Here is a 24,293-nt window from a genome sequence, read left to right on the forward strand (position 1 = left end):
AATTTAGCATCAGGGTCCTGAAACAGATGTTAGACCTTTTTCACCAAAGGGGCCAAACGCCTGTTTTAGGCAGGCTTCCCGGGCACTGTGTAATGAGACAGGATTAATAAAAAATGTCCTAGTAAAGGATCCCCTTGGAATGAGTGACCATAACATGGTTGAATTCCAAATTCAGTTGGAGGGTGAGAGAGTTGGATCTCAAACCAGCGTACTAAGCTTAAATAAAGGAGACTATGAAGGTGTGAGAGCAGAGTTGACTAAAGTGGACTGGGAAAATAGATTAAAGTGTAAGACGGTACATGAGCAGTGGTGTACATTCAAGGAGATATTTCACAACTTCCAAGAAAAATATATTCCAGTGAGGAAAAAGGGGCGTAAAAGAAAAGACAGCCATCCGTGGCGAAGTAAAGTAATAAAGAATAGTATCCAACTGAAAACAAGGGCATATAAAGTAGCCAAATCTACTGGGAGGATAGAAGATTGGGAAGCATTTAAAAGCCAGCAAAGAATAACTAAAAGATTAATTAAGAAAGGGAAGATAGATTATGAAAGTAAACTAGCAAAAAATATAAAAACAGATAGCAAGAGTTTCTACAGTTATATAAAAAGAAAAAGGGTGGCTAAAGTGAATGTTGGTCCCTTAGAGGACGAGACCGGGAAATTAGTGGTGGGGAACATGGAGATGGCAAAAACGCCATCAGTCTTTACAGTAGAGGACACTAAAAATATCCCAACACTAGACAAACAGGGGGCTATGGGGGGGAGGAGCTAAACACGATTAAAATCACTAAGGAGGTGGTACTCGGTAAGATAATGGGACTAAAGGCAGATAAATCCCCTGGACCTGATGGCTTACATCCTAAGGTCTTGAGAGAAGTAGCGGTAGGGATTGTGGATGCATTGGTGGTAATTTTCCAAAACTCTCTGGATTCAGGAAAGGTCCCAGCAGATTGGAAAACTGCTAATGTAACGCCCTTATTTAAAAAGGAAGGCAGACAAAAGGCTGGAAACTATAGACCAGTTAGCCTAACATCTGTGGTTGGTAAAATGTTGGAGTCCATTATTAAGGAAGCAGTAACAGGACATTTGGATAAGCATAATTTAATCGGACAGAGTCAGCATGGTTTTACGAAGGGGAAGTCATGTTTGACAAATTTGCTCGAATTCTTTGAGGACGTAACAAACAGGGTGGATAAAGGGGAACCAGTGGATGTGGTGTATTTGGACTTCCAAAAGGCATTTGACAAGGTGCCACACAAAAGATTACTGCACAAGATAAAAAATCACGGGATTGGGGGCAATATACTGGCATGGGTGGAAGATTGGCTATCTAACAGAAAACAGAGAGTTGGGATAAATGGTTCATTCTCGGGTTGGTAATCAGTAACTAGTGGTGTTCCGCAGGGGTCAGTGCTGGGACCCCAACTCTTTACAATCTATATTAACGATTTGGAGAAAGGGACCGAGTGCAACGTATCCAAGTTTGCCGATGATACAAAGATGGGAGGGAAAGCAGTGAGTGAGGAGGACATAAAAAACCTGCAAAAGGACATAGACAGGCTAAGTGAGTGGGCAAAAATTTGGCAGATGGAATATAATGTTGGAAAGTGCGAGGTTATGCACTTTGGCAGAAAAAATCAAAGAGCAAGTTATTATATAAATGGAGAGAAACTGCAAAGTGCTACAGTTCAAAGGGATCTGGGGGTCCTGCTGCATGAAACACAGAAGGTTAGTATGCAGGTACAGCAGGTGATCAGGAAGGCCAATGGAATCTTGGCTTTTATTGCAAGGTGGATGGAGTATAAAAGAAGGGAAGTCTTGCTGCAGTTATACAGGGTACTGGTGAGGCCACACCTGGAATACTGCGTGCAGTTTTGGTTTCCATATTTAAGAAAAGATATACTTGCTCTCGAGGCAGTTCAGAGAAGGTTCACTCGGTTGATTCCGGAGATGAGGGGGTTGACTTATGAGGAAAGGTTGAGTAGGTTGGGCCTCTACTCATTGGAATTCAGAAGAATGAGAGGCGATCTTATCGAAACATATAAGATTGTGAGGGGGCTTGATCGGGTGGATGCGGTGAGGATGTTTCCACTGATGGGTGAGACTAGAACTAGGGGGCATAATCTTAGAATAAGGGGCTGCCCTTTCAAAACTGAGATGAGGAGAAACTTCTTCACTCAGAGGGTGGTAAATCTATGGAATTTGCTACCTCAGAGAGCTGTGGAAGCTGCGACATTAAATAAATTTAAAACGGAGATAGACAGTTTCTTAGCTGATAAGGGAATAAGGGGTTACGGGGAGAGGGCAGGGAAGTGGACGTGAGTCTAAGTTCGGATCAGCTATGATCCTATTGAATGGCGGAGCAGGCCCGAGGGGTCATATGGCCTACTCCTGCTCCTACTTCTTATGTTCTTATGTAAGTGCCAGCTGCCAATTTGGAAGACCACGCCCAGAAATTGGCTCCCCAACTCCAATCTTTCACTCAGCGATCGGTCGTGCCAGGGAACAATTTCTCCCCCTATGTTTCTTGACTGATAAAGGTATTCTCTGTATACACTTTCACTACATTGGTACAACACTAAAGAAGTGGTTACAATTTAAATGGATGACAATTTAAAAACAGACAATATTGTTCTCCGAGGGAAGATGAGCTGAATAAAATTAATATTGTATTGCTCAGCAAATGAAATGAAAATCTCATTGACACTAATCAAGACAGCTTTTTAAAAAATAAATAGAAATTCAACTCAAGATGTAAAGTCTGTGGTTTGTATTGTAAATAATACACAGACTCCAAGATTAACAAACAAAACAGGTCTTTACTATTCAGAGGTTCAGGCGATTCTGCCCTAGTTAACGTATCACAACCCTTATATACTGGTGTGGTCACTATCGGTATTACAGTATACATGAGCCAACAAATAGTGCCACACCTAAAGTAGTGCTCTTAAAGGCGAACGGTTACATTCTATAGTTCCCTTAAAGGTAAACGGGTACATACACTACAATCCTCCCTTTTTAGCTTTTTACTTACAGAATCCCGTTAAACATACAATCTTCAACTTTATATAAACAGTTTGCAGATATACTCTCGATGGAGTCAACGTCATATAACAATTTACAGATATACTCTCGATGGAGTCAACGTCATATAACAGTTTACAAACATACTCTCAGTGGAAACAGTTTACAGGTTCAGTCTCTGTGGGAACAGTTCATAAATTCAGTCTCTGGTATTAATTCGTCCCAGACAGCATCTTTTTGGTGTAGCCGGTTCACATGGTAAACATGACTCCTCCATAGCCTTTTTAACAGCTTGTACTTTCGTCCTGTTGAACCAGCAGTGCGGACTTATACAACCCACTGGCTGTCTTGATAATGTCCCCGGATTTTTTTTACAAATTTAGCACCTTTCGTAGTGTTCGGACTGAGGTAGTAGAAGTAATAATATTTTAAACAGTTATTATCTCCGGCTTCTTCTTTTTCTTTTCTGCCTTTTTGAAGCTCTCGAAGCGCCTTTCTCGGCAGCCAGCTGTAGCGCCACCAACTCTCTATGTTCCTTAGACCTTAAGTGCTTCATCCGCATTTCAGCACTTTGGGAGTTTTCATCACACTTTGGGCAGACCACCTCCTCGTAATATTCAGTGTCACTCAACAGGTCATGGTCACATTCGGGGTCATCCTGAGTTAGTCCATCGAGAGGCCCTTCTACTTCTTCCTTACCCAACTGGACGCTAGCCGACTGCTGTTCCTTCTCTATCTCTCTTTCTTTAAAAGACTTCCTCATGCGTTCATATTCATTCCACTCCTCCAGGGTTGTCTGCCATTCCTTCACTACTGACCTCAATACCTCCCCTTCCATCGAGGATTGAGTTATCAGGTGATTTAATCCTTCTATCGCAGCAGCTGTTTCCACATCCAGACATCTCTCCTGAAGAGACTTCTTCATGTGTTCAGCTTCCTCCAGCTTTTTCTGCTCCAAACCCCTCTCCTTTGACGATTTAAGCTCATGTTCAGGGCCCATTCTTACGATCTCTGTGTTTCTTACAGTTCCCTTTTCTTCCACTGAAAAGATTCCCAGTTGAATCTGTTCTTCAAGTCGTTGGACCTCGGCCATTGCCGCTTCATATTTATTTTGTGTTTCCTTTAATAATTTAACGAGTTCTTGGACATCCTGTATTCCCTGTTCTGTTATGTCTTCCACCACTCATTTTTCCTCTATGGATTGAATCCCTAACGATGAGTCAGCCTTGGCCTGGAGCTCATCAAACATCTCCTGCAGTCTTTGTAATTCTTGCTCCTGTTCAGACTTTTGTTGTTCATATGCTTCCAGTAAAACTAGCTTTTCGGAGGTTGCCAAGTTAACCCCTTCCAGGATTGTAGTCTGAGCCTGTTCATACTGTTCTTTCAACTCGTTACACTCTGCTTGCAACAAGTCGTAGAGATGAACTGGAATACCATCCTGACTTCCTGAAGATTCCTCTTCCTTTGGATCGTTCTGTGCATATTCTAGTTCCTGAACAGCCTCAGGGAGATGTGATTGGTACTTGGCCACGATGGCTCTATGGTCGCTCTCTGCTTGAGCTAGCTGTCTCTGTTGTCTTTCCAGGGTCTCCCATTCGGTGTCCCAGAACTTTTTCATCTTTTCCATCTCTTGTACGAGACGGGCACTCAACTGTTCTAATTGTCGTTGTACTTTGACATAAGTTTGGGACCGAGCTCGGTGTTCTTCCGTCGTGGATGAATCCTTAGCTTGAGCAGGCTCAGAATTCTCTGTCAACCTGGGGTTCTGCTCTACAGCTTGATTTTGCTTGGTAACATGGGCCTGCCTGCCTGTCTTCGTTTCCTTTCCCCTCATCAGCAATTCCCTTTTTGCCTTGTCTTCCATGTTTACATTGGTCGTCACGTCATCCATTTCAGAATCTGAGCTGATAGCTTGCACCGAGTCCTCCTTCCCTATGGCTTTTAGGTAGTGCCATTCTATGTTTATTTTCTGCATCCACTCCCGCCCTAGGAGTGGTGGTCCTCCCTCAGGTAATACGTACAGATTCATTCATGGGTGTTCTTTGCCCCTATCTCTCACTTTGACTCGTATTTTTCCCATGGGGTATACATTATGCCCCGTGTATGTCTGTAATACGAATTTAGTATTTCTTAAGGGTATGTGAGAGAATAGCCGGTGGTAGTCCTTTTGGTTGATGACTGATACAGCTGATCCCGTGTCCAGCTCCATTCGTACTTGGACTCCAGTTATTTTTAGTGTGACCCAGATCGTCTGTAGATCAGTTACTTTACCCACATTGTGGGTTCTCAGACTATCCAGCTCCTGGCTGTTTGGGTCTGAGTCTGAATTTTGTTCATCTGAACTCTTTTCAGCCACCTGATGCACCTTGTTGTACTTTTCTTGTGGTGGTGGCTTCCTTTGCTTGTTGGTCTTCTTTCCGGACCTGCATACCTTCGCGATGTGACCCAGTTTGCCACATTTCCTGCACTCTTGGTTCTTAAACCAGCACTGATTCTGGTCGTGCATTGTCTTTCCACAACGGTAGCATTTGGAAGTGCTTGCAGTAATTTGGTCCACCCCGAGTGCCGCCGCCTTTAGCTGCATTTCCGCCGTTCCTTTCGCTGCAGCTTCGTGCGATGAAGCTATGAGGACAGCCCTGTCCAGTGTGAGGTCGTTTTCTTCCAGAAGTCGTTTCTGCGTTCCTTCTTTGGCCAAGCCGCATACGAACTTGTCCCGCAGCGCCTCTGTCAAATTCCCTCCAAACTGGCAGTATTTCGCTAGCTTACGCAGTTCGACTAAGTATTCCGCATTGCTTTCATCTTTCCTCTGGGTTCTTGCGTAAAATTTAAATCGTTCAGCCAGCATCAACGGTGTGGGGTTCAAGTGATCCTTCAGCACTGCTACGATCTCTTCGAAGGTCTGGTCCACTGGTTTAACTGGTGCTATTAGATGTTTCAAGAGCCCGTATGTTTTTGCTCCCATCGAATTTAACAAAGTTATTGCCTTGTCGTCATCCTCAATTTCGTTGGCTTTGCAATATATTTCTATGCGTTCCACATACGTGGCCCAGTCCTCTATCTCAACATCAAAATCATTAATATTTCCTCGCTTAGGCATCTTCTTCTCTTCTCGAGAACAACACAAGTATTTCTTTACTTATTATTGTTTTTCTAAGATGGCGGTTTCCCGCTTCTGTCTTCTTCCCCGGCGGTTTTCCCGCGAAAAATGGCGGCTTTCCCGCGCTTCTCGGCTCTCCCCGCCCACTTTAATGGCGGTTTTCCCCGCGCTCTTCTGTTCTCCCCGCCCACGGCAATGGCAGTTTCCCGCTTCTTCCCCTGGCGGGAGGGGTACACTTTCCCCCGCGGGCGACGGCCGCTGGCTACCGGTCCCCAGCCTGTGCGTCGGCTTCAGCGCTCTCCGCTGGCTTCCAGACCCCCAGCCCGCGCGTCGGCTTCAGCGCTCTCCGCTGGTTTTCAGATCCCCAGCCCGCGCGTCGGCTTCAGCGCTCTCCGCTGGCTTTCAGATCCCCAGCCCGCGCATCAGCTTCAGCGCTCTCCTTCCCGCGGCAAGCAACCGGCTCCGGGTACCCCCGATGACGGCGGACAGTTACAGCCTCTGAACTGGCTCTCGGCCAATTCCCGATTTCTCGGCTCTGTCTCACCCGGCCTGCTCCCGGTCTCAGCGCCTCTGGACCCGACTTTGTCTGGCTCCTTTCCCCCTCGACCGTGGTCGAGTGTACCGCCCTTATCCTCTGGTTTTACTCCTTCCTTATTTTCTTTTACTGTTCCCTTACTCACAGTCCGTGGCAGCCTTGCCTCTCTTGTCGATCGGCTCGCTCCTCACTGTGGCAGAAGGGACCGTCAGTGCCTGTTGCAGATGGAAGTTTTCAATGCCAAAATCTTCCTCTTTGCTATCGCTGCAGCCTCGAGTTTTCACCCAGCAGAACGACGAGGGCGGGTGCCTCACTTCGACGCTCCTTAGTTGCTTAGGAACTACTGTTGCCGCAGGGTACGATCGGCCTCGTCGCCATTGTAAAGTCTGTGGTTTGTATTGTAAATAATACACAGGCTCCAAGATTAACAAACAAAACAGGTCTTTACTATTCAGAGGTTCAGGCGATTCTGCCCTAGTTAACGTATCACAACCCTTATATACTGGTGTGGTCACTATCGGTATTACAGTATACATGAGCCAACAAATAGTGCCACACCTAAAGTAGTGCTCTTAAAGGCGAACGGTTACATTCTATAGTTCCCTTAAAGGTAAACGGGTACATACACTACACAAGAGAATAAAATACTTTTCATGAAGACAGTGATAGGCAAATTTTCAAAGTGATATTATATTAGGCACAATCAATAAAATATAAAGCATGAAAAGAATGCATATTACAGAAATGTTTTGACTTGCATTCTACTAAATATTTATTTATGCAAGGAAGGTGCCATTGTTTGATTATACAGGCTACCCAGATATATGTGTAATTAAAAACTAGAACCATATGTATAGTCTTACACACTGCTTAATAAACTTTAAATATTAAAACGTGATCAGGCTCTAATCAAGCACGGTTTCCTATTTAGAAAATGGAAGCAGCTGCCAAGAGTATTGCCGTACACCACACGCTGTGCAGAATATTGTGTTCTTAGCCTTTAGGAATTACAGTACACAATTAATAAACAAATTCATTAAAAATAGATTGATTGCAACTATCAAAGCTCTCTGATCGAGTTAGCAGATATAAACAGTACAAAGCCTAGCACAGCATTGATCTAAACTGCTCAACACCTACATTGGGGCAGTAATTCCTCCCCAAACGCGTGAGTACGGAAGGGGTACTCACGCGCCTGGCCGGAGGAAATGCCGGTTTTCAGCATGCACAGCGCATGCGCTGAAAACCGGCATTTCCTCTCCTCTAACCCAAGAGGTGAAGAGGCTAGCGCGTGCGCTGTAGGGGGCAGCGCGTGCGTCTTGGATTTCCTCTGTTTTGGGGGATTTGCGCATGTGTAAAGGCTTGTAAAAAGCACACGTAAGTATTTATTTTTACAGGTAAGTGGTGTTTTAGTGCAATTTAGAATTTTTTTTTCCACAGGTTTGTTATTTTAAAGAATCTACAATAAGGTAAGTTTAGTTTTAGACCCTTTTTATTTAAAATTTATTTAAAAAAAAAAAAAAATTGTTTAAATTATTTTTTTAAACTTATTTATACTTAATTTAATGATTGGGATGTTTTTTAAACTTTTATTTAAAGTTTAAGTAGTGTTTTGGGGTGCAGTACTTCTCATGAGTTTGACAGTTCTTACTCTCAAACTTATGAATGAAGTTTCCCCTCCCCTGATTGGCTGAACAGTGCTCACCTGATCCCAGCCGGCACATCGCACTAACTACGCCGCTGGGTCAGGTTAGCACAGCGCGCCGACATCAGAACCGGGCCACTGACAGGAAATCCACTGCGGGCCAGGTTTCAGATGTCGGTGCGCCGGGTAAGTGCACATCGGGGGCTTGCACGCGCGGCAAGCCCCCGACACCAAGTTCTGGGCCAATATCTATTTTCTGGTACAAGCAGCTCAAATGGCTGCTGTTCAATTACACCAGGGACCAAAATACTAGCATGAACTGCATTGGCTACCTCATACTACTCTGTATACAAACAGTACCAACTAACTTAAGTTTGTAAATTATTCTAATTAAATACATCTTAAATGGATATAATGTAGAATTTTTTAATTGTACATACTATAACTCTGTGAAAAATTACCAATATTTTAGCTACTCACCGACTGATCAATTAGGGGAGGCAGCACAATAGTTCTTTCTATTGTGTTTACTACAATTTTCCACAGTTCCTTGAGACCTCGTTTCAGCACTGTCTTTTCACAGACTTTGGCAAACAGTGTTAGACTGCAAAATAAAAGGTACTTCATTTAATAAAGCAAAATAACCTAATATCAGTTGGTCACCTCTTGCGGACTGAGATTTTGTTCAATACAGAGAGTTTACAATAACTGAAGATGGAGTATGCATTTAAAAATTATTTAGTCTGCATTTTATTCCTTTTCGCTGGCTTCCCACCAGAAAGACTGGGTGGTCTCGGCCACAGTTTGACAACCACAACAATGCTACTCTACATCAGGCTATGGCAGGTGTGTCTGTGGTGCAGGATAATTCTTCCTGGTGTCTTGCCATCCAGAGATAAAGCAAATGGCCAATATTTTTATGTGACTATTTTTAAAAAGGAAGTGGATAAGTATCTATCTGAAAATAGGATTGAAGTTTATAAGGATATGCATAGATGCAAATGAACAAATATACAGGATACTATCGTTTCAGTCCTTTTTGGACTATAGAACCACTATCTTTGGAAAGCAACTGGTCATAAGTTAAATAATCTTAGATTGATATCATGACAACTTTGTTTAATTACCTTCAGAAATCAGGGACAATCTATTTTTTAAAATTATTTTGAAAGTTTTACTTGTGGTTAATCAGCTCCCAAAAGAGATTAAATAAGCCAGGGAGTGTCAATGAAATACAAAATGAACAAATGTCTATTGGAAACAGTAAAATCGATGGACAGAATGGCCATTTCTCATTCTACATTTATGTTTTAAGATAGAAATACATTACATCGAGTGGTGCAACAAGCAACAAACAAAAACTTGATAAGAAAGAAAAGTTGTGTTTAAGTAACGGGGCAAGACTGCGAGGGCTGGTGGAGGGGATTTACTGTTACAGCAGGTTAATTTTCCACTAATAGTCCAGCGAGTAATAGCATTTGTAGAAAATAAATAAATGGTTACAACAACCATTTCCTAAAATCACAAGCAGGAATTTGCAATGTGCACTTTTTAAAGAAGTATATAGTCGCTGCTCCGAACTGCCTTTCTTATTACTCACTTGCCATCCAAGAAGTCCATCAATGGTCCGAGCACATTATCTGCATCCTGAGCCACACTATTGCGAGCAGTAGCAGGCACGTTCCCAGTCCCTTTGACCTGGCTCAGGATATCTCCCATCTGTTTTACACACTCATCAAGACGAGGCTGGAAACTACACCATAGCATAGGTTAAAATCAGCACATTCCCACAACAAAAAAGTCTACATATGAAACAAATAAAAGTTTTAAAATTATGGCATTTCAGATTAAAAGATGCTTTAATGGAGACCTTAAAACCATTGCTCACTATACATTAGCTTTAAGGGTATCTCAACAATTATGAAGAAACTTTATATATTGTTCTCTGCATAAATGTTGCAGAAAAGATGGACATTGAAATTCATCTCACACATGTAAAGTGCAATAAAGTATGCAATGTGAATTTGAAAAAAAGTTGCTCTATAAAATGTGTTAGATGCTGGAACTAAAGCATATCTTACAGACAAGAAAACACAGAACAGATGGGATTGTTGATGTGCACAGTTACCACTGCATTCTCTGACATTTCCACTCCTCCTTTAAATCCAAGTTCTCCATCCTATTCTCCACCCAAATGAGCCCTCCTACGTCCTGTTCTCTGTTGTTTATCCCCTTCTCTCCTTTAGCCATCTCATCCATGAAACCACTGACCTGCTCCCTTGATCCTTTTCCGCCCTAGCTCCAAACCATCCAATTACACTTCCTCAGCTCATGCTTGCTGACATCATCAAGCTGTCTCTATCCTCCAGCAATGTCCCTCGCCTTCAAGACTTCCATTATTTATTCCCTTCCTTAAGAACCTATCCATATCCCCTGCACTCTAACTACCACGCTGTCATAGAAACATAGAAACATAGAAGATAGGTGTAGTGTATGTATCTTTAAGAGAGAACTACTTTTACAGCTCCTGTATACTGTAGTACCGGCAGTGACCACACCTGTATATAAGCCTTGAGCATGCCTCTGTACCCCCAGTCTTGAGACTACCCTACTCCAGTAAATACCTGTTGATTGTTAAGTTACAGCATCCGTGTAGTTATTGAAAAACATCATACTCTCAGAATCACGGATCTAACAGTTACGACGAGTGTCGATTCGAATCTACCTGCAACTCTGCATTTCCCTTCGAGGATTTGCTCCGGGAGGGCGGTGGAAGAAAGTCGAGGCCAGAAGCACGGGCGTCGACCACGAGCAACCGCCCAGTCGTCCAGCAGAGAGTGAACATCGCAGGGGAGGCTGTGGAGAGCCAGGCTTGGTTCCCCAGCCACGACGATCAGCAACAGACTGACAACAGGTACAGCGCAGACCCTTCCCGGACAGCGGCGGCTGGAGCCGACCGACGGCAGAGAAAAAGCCGAGCAGCGTCGACAGGGTAAGAGAGAGGGTGAAGCGCACAGGGTGCAGCCGGGGGTTGAAAACCGAGCGGCGTCGAGGAAAAACAAAATGGAGAGAGAGAGGGTAAAGCAGCAGCCGGGTTCAGGACCGAGCGGCGGAAACGGGAAAGGCGCACAGAAAAAAAAAAACGCGCAGAGCACAGCCAGGGCTCAAGGGCTGAACAGTGTCCGCGGGGAGAAGAAGGGAGAGCGCAGGAGGCGCCATTGAGCCGCGGAGAAGGAAGAGCGCGGGAGATGCCATTTTTAGAAGCCGCAGCGGAGAAGAAGGGCGAGCACGGGAAGGAAAGCGCGGGAGACGCCATTTTGTGCCAGCGGAGAAGAAGGGAGAGCGCGGGAGACGCCATTTTTGACAGTTAAATCACACCCAGGGATGCCGAAGAGTGGCAGTATCTCTACGTTCGACAATGAAGTCGAAGATTGGGCGACATATGTGGAACGTATTGAGGTGTACTGCAGGGCGAATGAAGTGCCAGATGTTTTTGTTAAATTCCATGGGTGCAAAAACTTATGGGTTACTGCGAAACCTAATAACCCCAAAGAAGCCCGTGAATAAGAATTTTGAAAGCATAGTAGAAATCCTACAGGACCACTTAAACCCCACACCGCTGCTGATAGCAGAAAGATTTAAGTTCCATAAAAGGAACCAACATAAAGACGAAAGCAATGCTGAGTACTTAATGGAACTGCGCAAGCTATCGAAACACTGCCAGTTTGGAGTGGGACTAGCAGATATGTTAAGGGACAAGTTTGTGTGTGGGCTTCAAAGTGAAGGAACCCAGAAACGGCTTCTATCAGAAAAGGATCTTACGCTGGACAAGGCTTTCAGCATGGCAGTATCACACGAAGCAGCCGCAAGGGGCGCTGCAGAGATACAACGGAGACTGCAAGAATATGGCACCAATGAAAGGTCCTATGGAACAGGGAAGTGTTATCGCTGCGGCAGAACAACACACGACCAGAAGGATTGTTGGTTCAAGGACCAAGTGTGCAGACAGTGTGGAAAAGCAGGACACATAGCAAGAGTCTGCAGGTCTGGGAAGAAAACCAACAGCAAGAAATCTCCACAGGAGAAGTACAAAAAGGTACATAAGGTGATGGACAGTAGTTCAGACGAACAGAAAAGTGATACAGACTCCGGAAGCAAGGAGCTGGGTTGTTTGAAACTACATAAGGTAACCAAAATGGAGGATCACCAGACTATCTGGGTTACACTCAAGATAGACAGAGTCCAAGTGAAAATGGAATTGGACACAGGATCAGCCCTAACAGTCATAAACCAAAGGGACGACAAGCGGCTATTTTCACATATACCCTTGAAAGCTACAGAGATTGTCTTTAGACATACACGGGGCAAAAAGTCTACCCCAAAGGAAAAATAAGGGTGAAAGTGATATACAAAGGCCAGGAAATACCTAAAATGGACTTATATGTATTGCCAGATGGGGGACCACCACTACTAGGACGTGAATGGATCCGGAAGATACAATTAGATTGGCATTCCATACAGGCACTGAAGGTTGAGGCCAAAAAGGATGACAACGTCACACCTGGACGACTGTCAAAAATGCTAACTGACGCAAAAGAAGTGTTCCAGGAGGGACTCGGAACACTGAAAGGCATAACAGCAACGATTAAAATAGAGGAAAATGCAAGCCCAAAGTTTCTTAAGGCCAGACCAGTGCCTTATGCAATCAGACCAGCCGTCGAAGCAGAGCTGGAAGGGTTGGAACGTTCAGGAGTACTGTCCAAAGTAGACTGGAGCGAGTGGGCTACACCCATCGTTCCTGTAATGAAGAGGTCGTTGAGTAATACGCCTGGGGAACCAAAGAAGGTCCGCATCTGTGGGGATTTTAAGGTGACAGTGAACCCAGTCCTTCACATGGTACAATATCCGCTTCCACGAATTGAGGATATTTTCGCCTCGCTATCTGGAGGTAAACGCTTCACCAAAATTGATCTAGCCCAGGCGTACTTGCAAATGGAGGTAGAAGAAGCCTCGAAACAATACCTTACGATCAACACTCATAAAGGTCTCTACCAATACAACCGGCTGGTGTTCAGGGTAGCATCGGCTCCGGCTATTTGGCAAAGGGCGATGGATCAAGTCCTGCAAGGGATTCCAGGGACCCAGTGTTATTTGGACGACATCCTGGTCACGGGCGAAAATGACAGTGATCACCTCGCCAACCTGGAGAAGGTGCTCACCAGATTAAAAGGAATATGGGCTACGAGCTAATCGCCACAAGTGCGAGTTTTTCCAGAAGCAGATCTCGTATTGTGGCCACGTTATCGATGAAGAGGGGTTACATAAGTCCCCTGAAAAGATTGAGGCAGTAGTCAAGGCTCCAGCACCGGAAAATGTGTCACAGCTGAGGTCGTTCCTCGGGCTGGTAAACTACTACCATAAGTTCTTACCAAATTTGTCTACGGTATTACACCTACTGAACACCCTACTGCAAACAGGGGTACCATGGAAGTGGAATGACGAACGTAAATGAGCTTTCCAGAAGTGCAAAGAATTGATCACATCAAACGAGGTGTTGGCCCATTTCAACCCAGCACTACCAATTCGTTTGGCATGTGATGCATCACCCTATGGTATTGGAGCGTTGCTGTCGCACAAATTCCCAGACGGGTTGGAGAGGCCAGTAGCCTTTGCGTCTCGGTCACTAACCTCAGCCGAGCGCAACTACGCCCAGATTGACAGGGAGGCCCTCAGCCTAGTATGGGGAGTTAAAAAATTCAACCACTATCTGCATGGGCAGAAGTTCACCTTGCTGACTGACCACCAACCACTTGTCTCCATCTTTAATCCAAAGAAGGGCGTTCCGGTGATGACTGCACAACGGTTACAAAGATGGTCCCTGTTTCTAGGGGCGAATCAATATGAAATAGAATATCAAGGCACGAAACAGCATGGAAACGCTGATGGGCTATCACGCCTGCCACTGCCTACTGTGGAGGAAGCACCAGCAGTGGACCCTATCGAGATATTTTATTCGTCAATAATTGAACGATTGCCAGTAACTAACGCGGATATAGAGAAGGAGACCCGCAATGATCCGACGCTGTCTCGGGTATATGATTTGACGGTGAGGGGATGGCCAACACATGGCGACTCACTGTTGCCAGCATTCTCATCCAGAAGAGAACAGCTGTCAGTATGCCAGGGGACAGTGATGTGTGGATCCAGAGTGGTGATTCCACCCAAGTTAAGGGAGAGAGTGCTAAATGAGCTTCATGAAGGTCATCTGGGAGGGGTGAAAATGAAAAGCCTTGCTAGGGCTTATGTGTGGTGGCCGGGAATCGATCAACAAATCGAGGACCTAACCAAGAGCTGCTCAGGATGCCAGAAGGTCCAAAATGCACCACCACATGCCCCTCTACACCCATGGGAGTGGCCCTCCTCTCCATGGCAACGGGTGCATTTTGATTTTGCTGGTCCATTCATGGACTCAATGTTCTTAATAGCAGTGGATGCTCACTCGAAATGGCCTGAGGTGATAAAAATGTCCTCAACCACTACAGAGAAAACGATTGCAGTCCTACGGACCATATTTGCCAGGAACGGCGTGCCAGAGCAGATTTGCTCTGATAATGGACCACAGTTTGTGTCCAAAGTGTTTCGGAAATTTATGAGAAGGAATGGGGTAAGGCATTACACATCCGCCCCGTATCATCCAGCCACAAATGGATTGGCTGAGAGGTTCGTACAAACCTTTAAAAAGGCGATAAAGGCCATGTGCGACGATGAAATTCCACTACAGCATAAGGTGGACAATTTCTTATTGGCCTACAGAAATGCGACACATGCAGTTACCAACCACACCCCGGCCATGATGTTCTTTAACTGAAGGTTGAGATCTCGTCTGGATTTGCTCAGACCAAATGTGCGAAGAAATGTTGAGGATAAACAATTCCAGCACATCAATGAGAAGCCGACAAGGAGCTTCAACGTAGGACAACCAGTCTTGGCCCGTGACTACCGAACAGAGAAATGGCAACCCGGAACGATATGCACAAGGCAGGGGCCATTAATGTACACAGTGGATGTCGGGGAGAACATTGTGAGATGCCACGTCGATCAGATCTTAGCGTCACAGGAACGAGTCAACCCCATGTCTCGCGTACCTGGGGATGAACCCGACATACCGGTAGCATCTACCTCAGAACCAGTAGCAGTGGAAACCGATGAACAAACCGACGAAAAGGGGCCAGAATCGCCTCCGCACCAAGAACAAGAACTGCAGGAAAGGCACTATCCCGAAAGGATCAGGAAGCCGCCCCAAAGACTGAATCTATAAATGGACTATTGTTGTTTAACGTGCATGTTAAAGTGTTAATTGTTATTTGAATATTATGGGTACAGCTAATCTAAAAGGGGAGGAATTGTAGTGTATGTATCTTTAAGAGAGAACTACTTTTACAGCTCCTGTATACTGTAGTACCGGCAGTGACCACACCTGTATATAAGCCTTGAGCATGCCTCTGTACCCCCAGTCTTGAGACTACCCTACTCCAGTAAACACCTGTTGATTGTTAAGTTACAGCATCCGTGTAGTTATTGAAAAACATCATACTCTCAGAATCACGGATCTAACAATAGGAGCAGGAGTAGGCCATTCGGCCCCTCGAGCCTGCTCCGCCATTCAATGAGATCATGGCTGATCATCCAAATTCAGTACCCCGTTCCTGCCTTCTCCCCATATCCCTTGATCCCTTTAGCCTTAAGAAATATATCCAACTCCTCCTTGAATATATTTAATGAATTGGCCTCCACTGCCTTCTGTGGTAGAGAATTCCACAGGTTCACCACTCTCTGGGTGAAGAAATTCCTCCTCATCTCAGTCCTAAATGGCTTACCCCTTATCCTTAGACTATGACCCCTAGTTCTGGACACCCCGGCCATCGGGAACATCCTTCCTGCATCTAGTCTGTCCAGGCCTGACAGAATTTTATAGGTTTCGATGAGATCCCCTCTCAATCTTCTAAACTCCAGTGAGTACAAGCCCAATCGACCCAATCTCTCCTCGTACGTCATTCCTGCCATCCCAGGTATTAGCCTGGTGAATCTTCGCTGCACTCCTTCCATGGCAAGAACGTCCTTCCTCAGATAAGGCAACCAAAACTGTATACAATACTCAAGGTGCAGTCTCACCAAGGCCCTGTACAACTGCAGCAAAACATCCTTGTTCCTGTACTCAAACCCTCTTGCTACGAAGGCCAACATACCATTTGCCTTCTTAACCGCCTGCTGCACCTGCATGCTTACCTTCAGCGACTGGTGCACAAGAACACCCAGGTCTCGTTGCACTTCCCCTTCTCCCAATCTATTGCCATTGTCTCCAACCTTCCCTTCCTTCTCAAAGTTCTGGAATGTATGGTGCCTCGCAATTGCACTCCCACGCTCCGCAATAGAGATCTTCCAATCTGTTATTCTAACCTGTCGATGGTACTGAGATCGCATTAATCAAAATTCCAAATGATTGAAACTGTGGTTTTCGGCCTTTCCTCTTCAGTTGACCATTCTATCCTGATTCCACTCATAACTGTCACAACACAAGCACTATATTGTGTTCAATGGCTTGTCTTCCTCTGCAGACATGGTTACCTCCAGTGTACTCTAGGAATCCATCCTTGGCCCAGCTCTCGCACTCTATCTCATTCAAAGACTATTGATATAGTCTCCAACTGCCTGGCCGACATTAATACATGGATGATTGGAAATTTCCTTCAGTTCAATGTCAGCCGAAGGCATTTTTTGGCTTCCATCAGAATCCACATGCCTCTTCCCTTCATTCAATCAACCTCCTTGGCTGCCAACTTAGATTGAGTCAAGAAGTGTGGCACCTTGGTGTATTGCTTGATCCTGAGACCAGCTTTCTTCCACATATCTATTCTGTTACCAAGACTGCTTACGCCCATCTCTGCAACATTTTCTGCCTCTTTCCTCATCTCTTTCTTCTCCTTCTCCTAAAGGCGGTAAGACTCGAAATTTATAACTTGTCCCTCACATCTCAACCAAATTACCCACATTTAAAATATAATTTTAAAAAAGTTGAAAATTCATCTTTTTTGCTGGCAGAAAAGGCAGTTGAGAATGAAAATTCACAAAAAATAACTATTTTGAAATTTAAAATAATTTACAATGTTATCTGCCTTCTCTTCCGTTTTTTTTGTTGCTTTGTTCATCTTCTCCCCAAATGAAGCCACTGACTTCTTTCCACTTTGCAGTTCCAAGCGCGTTAGTCATTAGCTCGCTAAAGCTCGTGTAAAAACCTCGACAGTGAGTGCTGCTGGGCTATCCTACCACAGGGACCACCACAGCTGAGTCTGATCTTGCCCTCATCTGAGGTACACATATACTGAAGCCTACCTGATTTTCCCCTCTCCAATGTGGGTTGCTGAGGCCAAATGTAGTGGCCATCTGCAGGCAGCTAATTGAATCGAGTCTAGAGATTGGACCTGAGACCTGCAAGTTGTGTACGAGTCAGCTACTCAATTGTTTTAAGCTCCCCCTCCCAAATCATCAGGGAGTTCACGTTTTTCGATTTTGGAGCGAAATCTGTTCAGTAACTTTTGTAATTGCCATACCATGAAGGACTTATAAAAAAAAAAGATACAGGCAAAACGTTTTAATTACTTACCTGGCACCAAACACATCGCTGAGATCATCTAGAACATTGTTTAGTTTCACTTGTAGATCTTTTAACGTGTCACTTGCCTCAGAATCCAGCTGTGATTAAAGATACATATTATGTCAATTTCAACAGTTATAACAATACATTCCGAATTATCACAGTGTTTCTATCTGAATGGGATCTAGATATCAACTATAGATCCCAAATCTGGAGGAAAAGGGGTAAGCAATTGGAATGATGACCAAGGAAGAAGACGATGAAAGAGAGAGAGAATTAGAGAGAGAGAAAATGAGGGAGCAAGTGAGAGCGAGACGTTCTCCTTGCAGCCCGTGCACTAGATCAACTTGCCTCACCAACTCTGAACCGACCACTGCATTCTTTATTTCTGGTCATCAGCTCTTACAATGCCTAAATCTCTATCTCTTGTATATGCAATCAAATGTTTTTCCATGTCTATGAGCATACACTTCATGGCCCTTGCCCAGACACAACTTTGCTGGTCCCAATGCTTGCCAACATTGTTAATTCCCTCCTCTGTTCAGGTTTCATCTCTCACCGTTTCAAAATTACCATCACCACCCCCTGCTATCGGCAGCACTGAGACACTCACCAAAATGGCGGCCGCCGAATCCCGCGCCAGAGAAGGGTGCTAAAGTGGCGCCCATCATTTTTTGCAAGAATAGCAGCCCAAACAGGTGGCGGTAAGTAGCCCAATTTCTAGACCAAACTTTTTAAGGTTCATTTTAATTGGTCAATTAGAACTGTAGGTTATACTTTTACTGCCAGGGCTAGATATATGCTATATTGACCTCATTAAATATTCATGATCACCAAAGGTGTTCAAAGTTGCAGACTAAAAGCCACAAGGTAACATTCACACCACAGAAGTGCCAGGCAATGACTATCTCCAACAAGCGAGAGTCTAACTACTTCCCCTTGACATTCAACGGCATTACCATCGCCGAATCCCCCACCATCAACATCCTGGGGGTCACCATTGACCAGAAACTTAACTGGACCAGCCACATAAATACTGTGGCAACAAGAGCAGGTCAGAGGCTAGGTGGAGAGTGTCTCACCTCCTGACTCCCCAAAGCCTTTCCACCATCTACAAGGCACAAGTAAGGAGTGTGATGGAATACTCTCCACTTGCCTGGATGAGTGCAGCTGCAACAACACTCAAGAAGCTCGACACCATCCAGGACAAAGCAGCCCGTTTGATTGGCACCCCATCCACCGCCTTAAACATTCACTCCCTCCACCACCGGCGTACTGTGGCTTCAGTGTGTACCATCTACAAGATGCACTGCAGCAACTTGCCAAGGCTTCTTCGACATCACCTCCCTAACCCGCGACTTCTTCCATCTAGAAGGACAAGGGCAGCAGACTCATGGGCACACCACCACCTCCAAGTTCCCCGCCAAATCACACACCATCCTGACTTAGAAGTGTATCGCCGATCCTTCATCGTCGCTGGATCAAAATCCTGGAACTCCCTACCTAACAGCACTGTGGGAGTACCTTCACCACACGGACTGCAGCGGTTCAAGGAGGCGGCTCACCACCACCTTCTCAAGGGCAACTAGGGATGGGCAATAAATGCTGGCCATGCCAGTGATGCCCAGATACCATAAACGAATAAAAAAAAAATCTTTAATCACCCAATGCAACATTCCAAATCTAGGTCATTGATTGCTGGCTAGGGATTAACAATAACTGAAGCTTAATAACCTGCTGCTAGTTTCAGCCTAAATATGATGAGCACAGTTCCCCTGTACAGAGCTACTCAACACAGCTTAAGTATACCTCTTGCATTGTTCCATGGAAGCTCAGCATAAGCTCGAGGAACAGCACCTCATCTTTCGATTAGGCACTTTACAGCCTTCTGTACTCAACATAAAGTTCAACAATTTCAGATCATAACCTCGGCCCCTATCATGTATATATTTTTTATCCACACTTTTTGTTTGTGCTTTCTGTTCTTCTCTCCCACATGGCAGCTGTCTTTCATTCTGCCAGCGCAATTTACACTTCATCTAGAGCCATCCTTTGTTTCTTAACCTGTCCCATTACCATCTCCTTTTGCCTTGAATATCTCTTAATGTCTCTCAATGTCTCTTAATCTCTCCTGCCTTCTATCCTATCACAGACCTTCCCTTTTGTTCTTTCATCCACTCCCCCATTTCCCAGTCACTACAATTGCTTAAAAATCTGTTCCATTTCCTGCTTTTTTCCAGTTCTGCCGAAAGGTCATCGACCTGAAACATTAACTCTGTTTCTCTTCACAGGTGCTGCCTGACCTGCTGAGTGTCTCCAGCATTTTCTGTTTTTATTTCAAGTATACAGGTTTCACTTGAATTTTACTTTTTTTTAAATCCTATAATTTTATGCACTGTTTTCTTATTTTTATTATTTAAAACTGAACAAGTTCTCTCCCAACACAAATAAAATCTATTAATTATGCTTTCCCCTCCCCTACCCATTTTTAGAATATAAGGGGGAAAAATTCGGTTGCTTTGTGTCTCCTGTTAGCGCCCTAAGAGTGTACACTGTCATCAGTGTAGTGCATCATATTAACTCAAAATATGGAGTACAGATTTCTAATTTTAAAGAATGAGCAGCTTGATATCTGTAGTGGGCTGGATGAGGTAGTGTCAGGGCTGTATGTTGGCTGCAATAGAACTACAGCCAACTTCTGAAACAAAGTTCAAAAAGTACTTAAGCAGCCTGCTATACTGTCTTGAAATTTCTAATGCAGATAAAAGCTTGATCTTACAGAAGTTTAACTGCCGGTTAAAGGCTGGCAAGCAGCAGTCCATGCATGCACTGAAGTACGCAGGTATAGAAGTATGCACGTGCAAAGCTCTGTTCCCCAGTTCAAGTGTGAATGGGCACTGTAACTGCAGCTTTTTTGTTCTACCCTTTGAAATACTCCCACTCTCTGCTGCTTCATGCAGTCCAGGTTTAATTGCAGTAGGGGTATTATTTCAGTAGATAATGCTACACTTGGTAACAGAATCATATTACAAACTTTCCATTCTAGATTTATTGTAATTTCATGGTTATCCACTTTGGTGTCAAAAACAGGAAGGCAGATTATTATCTAAATGGCAATAGATTGGGAGAAGGGGAAGTGCAACGAGACCTGGGTGTCCTTGTGCACCAGTCGCTGAAGGTAAGCATGCAGGTGCAGCAGGTGGTTAAGAAGGCAAATGGTATGTTGGCCTTCATAGCGAGAGGGTTTGAGTACAAGAACAAGGATGTCTTGCTGCAGTTGTACAGGGCCTTGGTGAGACCACATCTTGGGTATTGTGTGCAGTTTTGGTCGCCTTATCTGAGGAAGGATATTCTTGCCATGGAAGGAGTTCAGCGAAGATTCACCAGGCTGATACCTGGGATGGCAGGAATGACGTATGAGGAGAGATTGGGTCGATTGGGCTTGTACTCGCTGGAGTTTAGAAGAATGAGAGGGGATCTCATTGAAACATAAAATTCTGGCAGGACTGGACAGACTAGATGCAGGGAGGATGTTCCCGATGGTCGGGGAATCCAGAACCAGGGGTCACAGTCTAAGGATAAGGGGTAGGCCTTTTAGGACAGAAATGAGGAGGAATTTCTTCACCCAGAGAGTGGTGAACCTGTGGAATTCTCTACCACAGAAGGCAGTAGAGGCCAATTCATTAAATATATTCAAGAAGGAGTTGGATATATTTCTTAAGGCTAAAGGGATCAAGGGGTATGGGGAGAAAGCAGGGACAGGGTACTGAACTTGGATGATCAGCCATGATCGCATTGAATGGCGGAGCAGGCTCGAGGGACTGAATGGCCTACTCCTGCTCCTATCTTCTATGTTTCTATGTTTCAGATCTACTGATAGTGGAGACACAATTATTACATTGAATGGAGATTTCACAATGTGTCAATTGGATAAGGATTTCTTGAAAGTAATTTGCAAAAACGGGATGAGGCAGAGACTGTCCACAGTAAACTGGGCAAATCTGTTAATGGGTAAAACGACAGAAGATCAGTGGGAGATGTTTAAAAAAGAATTTAACATGATACAGAACCAGTTTATACCCCTGAGGGGCAAGAGCTCTACTTGCCAAAAAAAAACAGCCATGGACAATTAAAGAGATAAGGGACAGCATAAAACTAAAGGAAAGGCTATACAAAAATGCAAAAAATAGCAGAGATCCCGGCAAATGGAAAAGATACAAAGAACAGCAAAGGGTCACAAAACAGATTGTAAGAGCTACATAAAGGGAGTATGAAAAGAAACTTGCAAGGGATATCAAAATCAATATGAAGAATTTTTATAGTTACATTAGGAAAAAGAGGGTGATCAGGAGCAATGTTGACCCCTTAAAAACTGAAAGTGGTGATATTGTCAATGACAATAGGGAAATGGCGGACATGTTGAATAATTATTTTGCCTCAGTTTTTACAGTAGAAGAAGAGAATAGCATGCTGGAAATCCCAAAGAAACTAATACTGAATCGGGGACAGGGATTCAATAAAATTAACATAGGTAAAATAAAAGTAATAAAGAAAATAACGGCCGAAAGAGTGACAAATCCCCAGGGCCAGATGATTTCCATCCCAGAGTTTTAAAGGAACTAGGTGAGCACATTGCAGATGCCCTAACTGTAATCTTCCAAAGTTCTCTAGATTCAGGAACAGTCCCTTTAGATTGGAAAATTGCACATGTCACTCCACTTTTTAAGAATGGTGAGAGAGGGAAACCAGGGAATTATAGACCAGTTTGCCTAACATCTGTTGTCAGGAAATTGCTGAGGTCTATAATTAAGGATAGGGCGACTGAACACCTCGAAAATTTTCACTTGATCAGAGAGAGCCAGCATGGATTTGTGAAAGGTAGGTCATGCCTGACAAACCTAATAGAATTTTTTTAAGAGGTGACTAAAGTAGTGGACAGGGGAATGTCTATGGATGTTATTTATATGGACTCCCAGAAGGCATTTGATAAAGTCCCACATAAGAGACTGTTATCTAAGGTAGAAGCCCACAGAATTGAGAGCAAATTATTGACCTGGTTAGGAAATTGGCTGAGCAGCAGGAGACAGAAAGTGGGGATAATGGGCAGGTACTCAAATTGGCAGGATGTGACTAGTGGTGTCCCGCAGGGATCTGTGTTGGGGCCTCAGCTATTCACAATATTTATTAATGACATAGATGATTGCATAGAAAGTCATATATCCAAATTTGCCAATGACACAAAGATAGGCGGCATTGTAGGCAATGTAGATGAAAGCATAAAATTACAAAGGGATATTGATAGATTAAGTGAATGGACAAAACTGTGGCAAATGGATTTCAATGCAAGCAAATGTGAGGTCATTCACTTTGGACCTAAAATGGATAGAACAGGGTACTTTCTAAACCGTGAAAAGCTAAAATAGCGGATGTCCAAAGAAACTTGGGGGTCCAGGTACATAGATCATTAAAATGTCATGAACAGGTACAGAAAATAATCAAAAAGGCTAATGGAATGCTGGCTTTTATATCTAGAGGACTAGAGTACAAGGGGGCAGAAGTTATGCTGCAGCTATACAAACCACTGGTCAGACCACACCTGGAGTACTGTGAGCAGTTCTGGGCACCACACCTTTGGAAGGATATATTGGCCTTGGGGGGATTGCAGCGTAGGTTTACTAGAATGATATCCGGACTCCAAGGGTTAAGTTACGAGGAGAGATTACACAAATTAGGGTTGTATTCCCTAGAATTTAGAAGGTTAAGGGGTAATCTGATCAAAGTTTTCAGGATATTAAGGGGAACAGATAGGGTAGATAGAGAGAAACTATTTCTGCTGATTGGGGATTCTAGGACTACGGGGGTATAGTCTAAAAAGTAGAGCCAGACCTTTCAGGAGTGAAATTTGGAAACACTTCTACACACAAAGGGTTGTAGAAGTTTGGAACTCTTCCATAAATGGAAATTGATGCTAGATCAATTGTTAATTTTAAATCTGAGATTGATAGCTTTTTGTTAACCAAAGGTATTAAAGGATATGGGGTTAGATCACAGATCAGCCATGATCTCATCGAATGGCGGAACAAGCTCGAAGGGCTGAATGGCCTACTCCTGTTCTTATGTTCCTACCTGCACATGATACTGAAATATATTTATGGGCCACTTTTCCAACTCTCATAACCCAGCTTCTAGGCTTACTTGTCTCCATTTGATAGATTAGTGTTGATTTGAAGTCTTGACACTTTTTTTCGATTCATTTTTATGGGATGTGGGCGTCGTTGGCAAGGCCAGCATTTATTGCCCATTCCTAACTGCCCTTGAGAAGGTGGTGGTAAGCCGCCTT

General features: G+C 44.1%; 1 protein-coding gene across 12 annotated transcripts in view; it reads right to left on the reverse strand.

Annotated features, from left to right (window-relative positions):
• The window catches only part of unc13bb (unc-13 homolog Bb (C. elegans)), an 807,248-nt gene that overhangs the window by 73,422 nt on the left and 709,533 nt on the right, over positions 1–24,293 (reverse strand). For all 12 annotated transcript variants that reach the window (XM_085972924.1, XM_085972914.1, XM_085972906.1 and 9 more), the window contains 3 exons: positions 17,963–18,051; positions 9,902–10,054; positions 8,782–8,905 (listed from right to left, as the gene is read on the reverse strand). In XM_085972924.1, the coding sequence (XP_085829050.1) occupies positions 8,782–8,905; positions 9,902–10,054; positions 17,963–18,051 (366 nt within the window). The remainder of the gene's footprint in view (positions 1–8,781; positions 8,906–9,901; positions 10,055–17,962; positions 18,052–24,293) is intronic.

This window comes from Somniosus microcephalus, chromosome 2 (genome assembly GCF_052327205.1).
Source record: "Somniosus microcephalus isolate GS21.2 chromosome 2, FLI_Smic_1.0, whole genome shotgun sequence".
NCBI classification, from domain to species: Eukaryota; Metazoa; Chordata; class Chondrichthyes; order Squaliformes; family Somniosidae; genus Somniosus; species Somniosus microcephalus.